Here is an 11,329-nt window from a genome sequence, read left to right as displayed (position 1 = left end):
GTTTTATGCATAGTAATATAAATTGGTTACTTATATAGCAACATTCTTTTATAACTGATCAATGATTCGTTGTTACATCTGCTTTTAACCAATCGTCATTCGATCAAAAAAACACTTGGGCTACTATACACTGCATATAACAGGTTTAATTTTAAATATTTTATAGTGAATGGTGTCGAATCTGCTTTGTCATCTGTGAGATATTAAAAACATTTGTATAGATTCTATAACCGGTTAAAGTTCAACTTCGTTCTTTTTATTTGTTTCTCGACCTTTCTATATTGTTCTGACGTCTTCTCTAGCACAGGTATGTTTCCATTATTTGTTTTTATATTTAATTTACAATAATTAATAGTATGTACTTTGATATAAATTAATAGTATATACATAATATACAGGAAAGAGGTGATAAAGAAATATTGTAATTTGATCAGTTCTCAGTACAGTTTCTCAAATTAACAAACATGAATTTAAAAGAAAAAGTATATGTAATTGGTGTGGGAATGACCAAATTTGGAAAACCTGGGAAGCAGGATGGACCGGATTATCCAGAATTAGCAAAAGAAGCGTTAAATAATGCTTTGAAAGATGCAAATGTTCCATATAGCAATATAAAAGCTGCTTGTGTTGGATATGTATACGGAGATTCGACTTGTGGTCAAAGAGTCATATATGAAGTAGGATTGAATGGTTGTCCTATTTATAATGTAAATAACAATTGTTCAACTGGATCAACTGCATTAATTCTGGCTAAACAATTGATTGAAAGTGGGAATGCTGATTGTGCTTTAGCTCTTGGTTTTGAAAAAATGGAAAAAGGTTCCTTGACAAGTAAATTTTCAGATCGAACAAATCCAATGGACAAACATGTAGAACTTATGGCTGATATTGTTGGTTAGTTATATGAAATTATATTTATATTATGTACATTCATATATGAATTTATGATATATAATTTGAAATAATTATTAACAGGTATAAACGAACGACCAATTACTGCTCAATTGTTTGGAAATGCTGGTATTGAACATATGAAGAAATATGGAACAAAACCTGAACATTTTGCAAAAATTGCTTATAAAAATCATTTACATTCTGTAAACAATCCGTATTCTCAGTTTCAAGAGAAGTATACTTTAGAACAAATAATGAAATCTCCAAATGTATTTGGACCTCTAACAAAACTTCAATGTTGTCCAACTTCTGATGGTGCAGCAGCTGCTATTTTAGCCAATGAAAATTTTGTTCGTAAACATGGCTTGGAGTCACAAGCAGTAGAAATTTTAGGAATGGAAATGTCTACAGACTTGCCATCTACATTCTCAGAGCGTAGTTGCATTAAACTTATTGGGTAAAAGATATAATTATTTTTTTATTACTTTTATATCTATTATAAGAAAAGTCAACTATATATTTCAAATTAATATTTTTTTATAGATATGATATGACAAAAAATGCTGCAGAAAAAGTTTTCACATTAACTAAGTATAAACCAACAGATGTAGATGTAATAGAGTTGCATGATTGTTTTTCAACCAATGAATTGATTACTTATGAAGCTTTAGGACTTTGTTCTCCTGGTCAAGCTGGACAACTTGTGGATTCTGGGAATAATACGTATGGTGGAAAGTACGTTATAAATCCTAGTGGTGGTTTAATCTCAAAGGGACATCCTTTAGGAGCTACAGGTATAGCACAATGTGCAGAACTTTGTTGGCAACTCAGAGGACAAGCTGGAAAACGACAAGTATCAGGAGCAAAATTGGCACTACAACATAACATAGGTTTAGGTGGTGCTGTCATAGTTGCTTTATATAAATTAGGTTTTCCTAAAAATTCGACTACTCCCGCGAAAAAAGTTTCTGCATCTTCTGGTGCTGTTACACAGAACAAAACTGGCAATGTTGATCCAAATATTTTCAAAGCTGGTCCACTTTTTAAATTACTTGAAGTTGCAATGAAAGAAGATACAGATGGGTTAATAGAAAGAGCTCGTGGAATTTATGGAGTTAAAATTATAAATGGACCTGGAGGTGCAGAAGGATATTGGGTAATAAATGCTAAAACAGGCAAAGGATCAGTGGAATTTAATGGTAAAACCAAACCTGATGTTATATTTACTATCAGTGATAATGATATAACTGATTTTATCTCTGGAAAATTAAATCCACAAAAAGCATTCTTTCAAGGTAAAATAAAACTTCAGGGTAATGTGAGTTTTGCAATGAAATTAATTGATTTACAAAATCGTGCAGCCAAGAAAATTGAATTACTTCGCTCTCGATTATAATTATATTTCTGCTAAAAAAGTTGATATATTTTACAATAATTCCTTGGTTATATGGAAAGGTGTACTTTTTTATTGCATTTTGGGGACCTTTATAGATTACACAATTAATAAGTTTTAATGGATTAGTTTCTAATGGGTTAAGAATGAACACTCTTTAAAGTTGGTACTACATAAAGCATTAATTGAATCATTAGTTAGTTATCATTTTATATTTTGATAAATATTCACTTAATAATATGTAACTGTTATTAATGAATATGTGAATAAATAGTAGTCATTTATATATATATATATACATATACATATATATATATATATATATATATATATATATATGTATGTATGTATGTATGTAAAATGGTCATTGAAATTACAAATTATATTTTCTAATAATATATAAAAATATATAATTTTTATTATATATAAAAAATATAATTTTGTTTTATGACATATTAACCTTTCAGTGAAAGATAAAAAAAATTTGTTATTGTTATATTATATCATTATATTGGTGTACACTAATATAACTGTTTTTTCAATGAAGAATATTTTTTTTATTGAGTTAAATATTATATATTGTCAAATTGTTTTACTTTTTTATTAAATTTTATTAATATTCAATATTTGGGATCATGATGGATCATATACTTAATTTGAACAATAATATATAATATTATAAAGTTTTATATATTACGATATATTTTTCTGATATATTTTTATATCTATTATTATTAGTAGAATACTGTGAGATTTTTTATTAATAAAATATATTTTTATTAATAATTAAATTAATACGTAATTATTTATTAATAATAATGAAGTTATTCCAAAATTATATATTATTCCTAAGATCCATTAGCATGAACGACTGAACCATAGTATCATTTGTCCAAAACTTATGAAGTTGCTTGAGTGAGTTGCCGTTTGAAATGGATCAGAAAATCTGAGCATCGATTTGTAGGCACAAACAAGGTACATCGCCTATTTCACGGAAACAACATATACTCTAGCGTCTACATGAACATCACTAGGGGGAATAAAAGCTTCTTTTTTTTTTCCAGAAGCTTTATTTTTATGCATAAGCTATTGCCGAAAAAACACTATTTTCTAACATGATTTTTTTTCAAAGAAAATAAAGCTTTTTCAAAAGTAAAAAAAAAGTCGTATCCTTGTTTAAACGTTTATCTTTAAAATGAGACTTTGCTCATTAAAATTGTTCAAGAATTACGTCAGTAGTCATTGTTGGCCTAAATTATAAAACTAGAAGTGATAAATAGCTTTAAGATAATGAGAAATATCACGATAACCATATGTCTATCCGTACATAATAAAATTATTTATATTTTAAAAATGTATTAAACCGATAAAATGAATTAATTATAATAATTTAATAAACGATGTCTGTATGATAAAATAAATATTGAAAAATTAAGACAAAAAATATTATAAATTAAAAATTTTATTGAACAGTAATTATTGCTCATTACTAGAGGAGTTATTACTCGTATCATCGTCTTCGTCTTCGTCTTCTTCTTCTGAATCAGAACTACTTGTGTTATGCCATTCTTGTGAAGATAAATCATCGTGCGTTATAGTTTTCCATTCATCCATTTTGCGACAATCTATAATGGTATATTGTTAACATTCATTGAATTATTCGATTATATTTTTAAAAAATGTAAATCTTTCATACCTAAACTATAAAAGTCATTGAAAGTATATTGTCTATCACCAACTTCCAGCATACCACCATATAAATACAAAGTATTATTTTTTACAACAAGTCCAGGATTTATTCTTGGTGAAGGAAAGAATATATTTTCAACTTTTTCCATACTATTTGCCTGTGTGTTACATGATGTATTCGAAGTAACAGTTAACTGGTATAATAGAACAAATAAAATCATATTAAATTTTGTATTAATAGACATATATAACAGATAAAAATAATTAGAAAAACTCACTGTAAATATTTCATCCTCGTCGATACAAGTAACGGGAGTTTGCATTGATTTGTTAGAATTAGTTGTTCCTGTTTGTGAATTTTCACAAATATCACTGCTTTCCTTATCTCCATTTGAATTACATTCATCTATATGGTTTTCTTTTTGTGCCTTTTCTTTTTTACGTTGTCCTGGTGGTTCTCTTTTACCAGTCAATCTAACTATATTTAAAATGATGTATATTTTTTTTTAAATGATTACATTTGTATTACGGTATGATAGATCATTTATGTTCACCTTCATGCCATTGGAATTTTTCTAAGTCTAATGACAACAAATCATTATAGAACGTTCCCTGTAATTCTTCTTCATCGTCTATATTATCAAAAACTCCACCAAATGCATATGCTATATGTGGTTGTATTAAAATACCAGTCATACCACAGCGAGGAGAACATTTGAGACCTGTCTGTTTTGTTAATATCCATTTCCACTTAAGACCAGTCTGGTCATTCTCTAAAAAAATTCATAGATTTTTTAATGCATAAAATTAAGAAATATTTATCATAAAAAAGAATGTATATAAATATTCTTACTATCTGGAGATAACAAAAACATATCCGTATGAATTTGTCCCTTATCAACTCCTGCTTTAATTTTTTCTTTACTATAGCCACCATAAACAAGTAGTTTTTCAGATGTAGGTAACATTATACATCCAGAACGTGGTGCTGGTGGATTTCCTGAACAATTTCATATAAAAATAGTTTTTATATAAAATATTGTTTTATAAAAAAAGGATTCTATTGTTTTGCTAAATTACCAGTGCATTCAATTTTGTGCCATGTATATGTTTCCAAATTAAACATATAAATATCATTATAATATTTATAATCTCTAAGATTATCATAAAAACCACCAAATACTATTAGCTTCTTTTTCATGTGAATCATTCTATGACCACTTCTAGCCGAGGGACCCCCAGGAGATCTTAAACAAATGTTTTATATGATACAAATCATTTCAAGAAAGTTTTAATACATTGCATTTGTATATTTATAACATACACAATTTTTTCCCATTTTTTCTCTCCCATTCTGTAAACCCATAGATCTTTGTAATGATAAAATTGTAATTCTGAAGGACTAGAAAATTCTCCACCAAAGATCCACATTTCTCCTTTATTTGTAGAAGTAACTATTGCTTGATGACCACATCTAGGTGGTGGAGCACCCGGTGCTTTTATCACTGTCCATTCTTTTTTATTTAAATTATAAGTAAACATGTCACCGTATACAGTTGTCTGTGTAAAATAAAAATTTTATTATAAATAGAAATTTTAATGCAAATATAAGTAACTTGTAAGAAGAATATAATAATACTTTTTGACCATCATGGAATTCTCCACCAAACATAATAAGTTCATCTTTAAAAGGATGAGCTATTAAAGAAAAATTAACCCTACGAGATGGTGGTTCAATTACAATTTCTACAACACGTTGTCTACGAGCTTCTTCCCGTTCAATATCGGCAATAACTTTTTCTATATCCTCCTAAAGTTTTAAAATAATTTATTTAATATCAAATTATAAGCAGCGTATAATAGTTCACATATCTATGTTTGTTTTTTATAAGACGTTTAGATGCAAATCTAACCTCTCCTAAAGCTGCTAATTCTTTTTTCTGTTTAGCATTTAACTTCTTTTCCGTTTTAATTGCCGTTTTTACCGTACCACTTAACTTTTTCTTATTTTTATCTTTTTTTCCCATATTTGTGTTTAAAATAAAGTAATGTTTTTGTTATACGATAAACACACAGCACGTTTGTAGAACAGGAGATTACTAAGGTCAATGTAAATAAATACTGCTTTATCTACGGAATAATATTGGAACAATATTTACATTATCTACAATTTTGTTACTACGTTTAGTATAGTAAATTAATCGGTAGGAGGCACTGACATCGGCGACACCAGCGCACCTACAAGAAATTCCTGCGTAATTGAAAACTTAACATTCTTGTATCAGTTTAGCCTCCCTAAGGTTTAAATTATATTCTCGTATTCGATTATTTTATATATTAGTGTATAAATCCATACGAATTCTGAGAAATATTTTCTATAAAGGATTAAGTTGTTACGATTATTACGATATTCTGCATTATTTATCGCAATAAAAGCAGTTATTTTTTCAGGGTGTTTATATGATATGAATGCATGCAGCGAAGGGGATTACCGCGTAAATTATCTGAATGATGTTTTTTAAACAACGAATCTCCTCAATGACAATAATGACACGAGACGAAAAAATTGATATCATTGTTGAATCGTGACAGTATCTGGTACTTTGATAACTTTGTGCCATATATGATTGAAATCATCAAGTTTTGAACATTTGCGATCATTAGGTGGTTTTCTTTTCGTTATTGTCCGTGTCACGAGGTTTTTGCGCAACTTAATTTTCGTAGGATTTATCTTGGAAGTTAAAATGGAGAACAGGTAAATCACGAATTTCTTTAAATTCTAATTTAGTTGTTAAAGAATTTAGTTTTATATACTTGTATTTATACTTGCATGATTGGTTATGTCGCAAAAAAAATAGATTTTGAATATGATGCATAAAAATAATGACAAAGATGAAGATTAATCATATTATCGTAGGAAAAGTAAAAAACGTACAAGTAAAAAGAATAATATGTTTGATAACTGGGCGAATGATGGCCAATATGCACAAAGCAATAACGCAATGTCGAACATGGAATACCCACAAGTTTTGTGGCAACCAGGAATTCAATCTCACATTCCAAATCACAATGGACAACGTTTATTTGCAGCAATGTCAGATCCTAGTGTTTGCGGTTATTCACCAATGCCAATGACATATACGATGGAACCCGTGTCACTTCCAACTATGTATAGATTATATCAACCAATGCCTTACGGTGTCCATAATGTTCATGGCAGATTGAAGCAAAAGTTTTATCCCAAACCTCCAGTTATTCCAAATGGATATACTAGTCTGCAAGAGAATAAAACGAATTCTACGGTATTGTCGTCTTATCAGAATGGAGATTATGCTAGTTTACCACCAGTAGCTAATAAAAGTAATGGAATTAATGAAGATGAGATAAGCTCAGAACATAGAAGATATTCAGATCCAGGTTTAGGACCTACAGAACCTCCTGTTCATAATCAAGGCGACGATTCGGATAGTGCTGATAGTGGTAGCTCTATTACAACTATTGGTCGGAGCAACAAATTGGTTTTATCTCTTATTGAACAGGTTAGATTCAGCCGATCAGATATATTAATACAATGTTGATTAAAATTAAGAAATTTTATTATATAGTTTTATGATATATTTGAATAAATTATTTTCTATGTAGCGTCAGAGATTCATATAAATTGTACATACTCATTGATTAATTTTTTTTTAGATGGCAGAATTGAAAAAAAGTAATGGTCAACTTTTCAAAGAACTTAGCGAGGCTAAATTCGAATTAGAGACAATGAAATTAAAATTTTCACAATATAAACATAGTTCTGATTATCAGCCAGGAATGTTGTCAGGTAAAGAAAAGAAAAAAAGATTTATGATTTTGAACAAATTATATAAAAAGCAAAATTACTGCAATATAAATTTTTTTTTATGATTACAGATCTTATTCGCGAGATCAGAGAAGCGAACAAAATGTGCGAAGAAGGATTAGTGATAAAAGTACAATCTATGGTGGAAGAAAAACATAATCAAAGATTAACAGAAATAGATATATTAAAGGCATGTATATTTGTCAATTTTATTTCATATTACGATTTCTACAATTTTTTAATTTAAAAGAAAACAATTAATAACAAGAATTAGAATAGATTCTGTAGAGCTATTGAAAGTTTCAAAATATCAGGATTGACGACAAATAATTTTTAATCTTTTCGAACTATCCCATACATATGTAAGATGCGTTTCGATTTTTACACTCGTTTAGTCATTCGACCTTTCACGGTCGGTCGTGTTACGGTCGTAGATGTACTATTTACGTATTGGTACCGTTCTGTTTGATTAGGATAGCCAGGTGACTCCAACATCCTTTGTTCATTTTCTTTCTCGATCCTTTCCTTTCGATTATCACGTATATGCGAATACCTATCAGCTGATTATGTCGGTATATTTCCAAGTTTGGAGCGTGAAAACCTTATCGCTATCGTAATTTTCCTCTACAAAAGAGATAGTTTATTTGACCCTCGTTTATTTACTCTTTTTCTTGTTAAATACTTGGTCAAAGTTATTTTCTTGATATAACACGTAGACGAAAATTGATTGAATTTTTAACAAGCAAGATGATTAAAGAATCCTTTCGAGAATGCGTTTATAAAATTTATATATGTACATAAAATTAAAATTAAATAAAAAAAGAAAAAGAAAAACCAAAAAAGAAAACAAAAGAAACTTGCGCGCGCGTGGAAATGAAATTAACAACGTTCACAGATTAGACTAGCGTTATAAGAATGATCTTATTTCTGACCAAAGGGAGATATTGACGTTCTAACTGACTGGCAGTTGATATCGGAGAACCTAATGTAGACATAATACGAAATATCCGTGACGTGGTAAAAGTGATTAGGTTTCACATGGGGGAGAGAGAAGGGATGAGAGAGCGAGCGAACAAATGCTAGAGAAAGAGAGAAAGAAAAAAAGGAAGAGAGAGAGAGAGAAGGGAGGTGCCTGCAGAACGACGCGTTTGAGGAGTGGAGAAAGGTGGAGGATGGGGCACTTAACGGCTGTCAGAGCCGGTCTCCCTCGTCCTCTTTTCCCTCTTTGCCCTGTCTTCTCAGGTTTCAACCATCCATTAGCCTCATCAACCGAAGCGATGGCGGCCACCGCCATGCCGCCTGCCTATTGGCAATCTCGTAATTGAACCTCCGGGAGCGTTCCATTGTCGTAGATGTAAATGTAGTTCAGTTAACTATGGAGGATGATGGTTGCGATCGAATAAAATGCTTATATTCATACGCGTAAAACTTGAGAATCGCGTCCTTCTACTTTTCAAATAAATTATGAACCTTCAAATGACGCGACTTTATAAATTATGCTCTCTTTAGGTATCGCAAAGGGTATAAAAATTATTTGTTTGTAGTTACGTTACCTTTTTTTTTTTTTTTTATCGTGGTTTGTACCCTCTACGTCATGACAAGTATAAACATCATTTTTCTCTGTACAGGGCCAAATGTCGAAGCTCATAAAGGAGAAGGAGGAAACCGAACGACGAGTGTCCAAGTTGGAGAAAGAAGTAGCTGCATTGAAGTCGAGCGTAAAGTGAGTGGCTTTGAGTTACCTTTTAACGTATGAAAAGATGCTTCTCTTGTGGTAAGAGGGTTGAGGGAGGAAAGAGGTTTCTAAAGAATTTCATATAGTATTCTTCTTTCTCTTTCTCTCTCTCTCTCTCTCTCTCTCTCTCTCTCTCTCTTTCTTTCTCTCTCTCTCTCTTTCTCTCTCTCGCTCATAACGGCTAAGGCGACCGTATTCGTCGCTTGCTACATATAACATCATTTTACATATACAAGTCGCGAAAAAGATATATGTCGTATTCGTGATAAAAAAACAAAAAAATCATTGTCCAGCAGTGTTACCATCCCTTGTCAATATCCTTTAAGTCTTATGATCGTAATAACGTGGTGGTTTGCCGATAAATACGTTAATTTAATAATTAATAAATTGGATTATCGACGAATACTTTTGACTAGGAAAATGACGTTCGTTGTTCATCGGACACTCCTTGTTCGGTGATATCGGACGTTAAAAGTAATAGTAGTTTGCGATAAGAAGCGATAGGCCGGTACGGTAATAAAGAGAAATTCTATTCCGGGATAGCAACGAGGGTCGAGAGATAGCAGCTTTCGAGGAGGAAACTTTGGCCTTGCGACGGGAACTACAGGAAGCACTGGCTACTCGGAACCTGGCCGATGGGACGAAGCACGGGACAAAGTGCGTAAACGCGGTATCAAGATCTGTCACGCCTGTAATTTTCGAAACGCCCCGTATAACGAGCACCCCCGTGCGTACCGCTCTTACCGAGACCTGCAACCTCGTTCCCGCCATCTCCTCCTCGATTCCCAGCACGTCCGTCGTCTCCGATCTCCGTTCTCGATCCTCGGAGTTGGCCCTTTTTCTCGTCCGAGATAATAAAGAGGAGGAGGAGGAGGGAAACTTGCGAAAATTCGGCTTAACCGAGTCGATTGACGAGGGGAAAGGAGACGACAAAATGGCCGCCGTCGGAGCCGAGACGCAGCTATCGACTGTGTTTTCGGTTCTCGCTGAGGAGACTGCCATCGACGGCGTAGAACATTTAGAGTCCGTGAAAGAGAATCGGCGAAACGAGAGAATCGACGAGGCTGAGAGAACGAGAGCTGGCGGAGGAGGAGGAGGAGGAGGAGGAGGAGGAGGAATTGGAGTTGGAACTGGAGTCAACGTTAGTCAAAGAAGATCTTCATCGAGGAGATCTCGCAGGAAAAGAGCTGCCGCAATGAGAATGACTGATGATAACAGAGGAGCAGGAGGTGGAGGTGGAGGAGGAGGAGGAGGAGGATCCAATCAGATAACGCGAACAACGGTAGCGGAGGAATGCTCGCTTCGTCGTAAAGACTTTGAGAAACAGTTCGCAACCTCGTCCTCCCCGATCGTTTACGATTCGAAGAGAGAGACGGAGACGAAATCCGAGGAAGAAGAGGAACCTCGTCGTTCTCCTCGCGATCGCCTCGTCGAGATCATACCGGAGGTCACCGTCGTCGACGGTGGCTCCTTCGTACCGAAAGATCTTTGTTCGGGAGCGGGAATCCTGACTTCCAGAGTCCTGACAGCACCTTCACGCGCCACCTACACCACCGCCTACATTTAGGTTCCGTACGCGCGGGGCCCGACAAAAAAGCAAACCACTCGTCGGCGTATCGCCGAGGGCAAAAGGGGGCTTCAAAGGGCTTGCTAGAGGCTACTACTATGTACATGTCGAATAGCACGTAGGTCTCTATCATACACTCGTCGTGCATGCGCTCTTCGTAGTTTTATATTTCTTTCTTCTTCTTGCTTTTCTTTTTTTTTCTTTTTT

The 11,329-nt window shown here is 32.9% G+C and overlaps 3 protein-coding genes across 7 annotated transcripts in view; 2 read left to right on the top strand and 1 right to left on the bottom strand.

Annotated features, from left to right (window-relative positions):
• The first annotated feature begins 88 nt into the window (after window positions 1-88).
• On the top strand, window positions 89-2,574 carry LOC122631210 (sterol carrier protein 2). Of its 3 annotated transcripts, none has more exons than XM_043816607.1 (4): window positions 89-307; window positions 435-894; window positions 976-1,351; window positions 1,438-2,574. In XM_043816607.1, exons 2-4 carry the CDS (start codon window positions 465-467, stop codon window positions 2,288-2,290), a joined length of 1,659 nt encoding a protein of 552 aa, XP_043672542.1. In that variant the 5' UTR covers window positions 89-307; window positions 435-464; the 3' UTR covers window positions 2,291-2,574. The 3 variants fall into 3 exon arrangements, with proteins under 3 accessions (XP_043672542.1, XP_043672540.1, XP_043672541.1); XM_043816605.1 differs by having other exon boundaries at window positions 399-894; window positions 1,438-2,573; XM_043816606.1 differs by having other exon boundaries at window positions 381-894; window positions 1,438-2,573.
• Window positions 2,575-3,731: 1,157 nt separating this feature from the next.
• On the bottom strand, window positions 3,732-6,071 carry LOC122630946 (kelch domain-containing protein 4). The gene is made up of 9 exons (XM_043816019.1): window positions 5,890-6,071; window positions 5,616-5,786; window positions 5,301-5,536; window positions 5,057-5,223; window positions 4,830-4,976; window positions 4,531-4,749; window positions 4,255-4,454; window positions 3,984-4,170; window positions 3,732-3,912 (listed from the first exon to the last, which is right to left on the bottom strand). The coding sequence occupies exons 1-9, from the start codon at window positions 6,001-6,003 to the stop codon at window positions 3,764-3,766; spliced, it is 1,590 nt and encodes a 529-aa protein (XP_043671954.1). The 5' UTR covers window positions 6,004-6,071; the 3' UTR covers window positions 3,732-3,763.
• A 156-nt stretch (window positions 6,072-6,227) lies between these two features.
• LOC122630947 (uncharacterized protein DDB_G0284459) overlaps window positions 6,228-11,329 on the top strand; it is an 8,224-nt gene continuing 3,122 nt past the window's right edge. The window contains exons 1-6 of one of the 3 annotated variants that reach the window (XM_043816021.1): window positions 6,229-6,731; window positions 6,894-7,515; window positions 7,670-7,802; window positions 7,892-8,010; window positions 9,449-9,543; window positions 10,099-10,212. In XM_043816021.1, coding sequence (XP_043671956.1) covers window positions 6,721-6,731; window positions 6,894-7,515; window positions 7,670-7,802; window positions 7,892-8,010; window positions 9,449-9,543; window positions 10,099-10,212 — 1,094 coding nt within the window. In that variant the 5' untranslated portion in view covers window positions 6,229-6,720. Of the gene's footprint in view, window positions 6,732-6,893; window positions 7,516-7,669; window positions 7,803-7,891; window positions 8,011-9,448; window positions 9,544-10,098; window positions 10,213-11,329 lie in introns of all 3 variants that reach the window. The other 2 variants (XM_043816023.1, XM_043816022.1) reach the window with 2 other exon arrangements.

This window comes from Vespula pensylvanica, chromosome 8 (assembly GCF_014466175.1).
Source record: "Vespula pensylvanica isolate Volc-1 chromosome 8, ASM1446617v1, whole genome shotgun sequence".
Classification (NCBI taxonomy): domain Eukaryota; kingdom Metazoa; phylum Arthropoda; class Insecta; order Hymenoptera; family Vespidae; genus Vespula; species Vespula pensylvanica.
This window is presented reverse-complemented; position numbering and strand designations above follow the sequence as displayed.

What these genes read in the sequence shown, in the direction of transcription:
- LOC122631210 (XM_043816607.1), top strand. Translation starts at nt 465, where the DNA reads ATGAATTTAAAAGAAAAAGTATATGTAATTGGTGTGGGAATGACCAAA. An exon ending in ACTTATGGCTGATATTGTTG is followed by an intron (nt 895 to 975) that starts GTTAGTTATATG and finishes AATTATTAACAG; the next exon opens with GTATAAACGAACGACCAATT. An exon ending in AGTTGCATTAAACTTATTGG is followed by an intron (nt 1,352 to 1,437) that starts GTAAAAGATATA and finishes ATTTTTTTATAG; the next exon opens with ATATGATATGACAAAAAATG.
- LOC122630946 (XM_043816019.1), bottom strand. Translation starts at nt 6,003, where the DNA reads ATGGGAAAAAAAGATAAAAATAAGAAAAAGTTAAGTGGTACGGTAAAA. An exon ending in AATTAGCAGCTTTAGGAGAG is followed by an intron (nt 5,787 to 5,889) that starts GTTAGATTTGCA and finishes TTAAAACTTTAG; the next exon opens with GAGGATATAGAAAAAGTTAT. An exon ending in ACGAGGATGAAATATTTACA is followed by an intron (nt 4,171 to 4,254) that starts GTGAGTTTTTCT and finishes CTATTATACCAG; the next exon opens with TTAACTGTTACTTCGAATAC.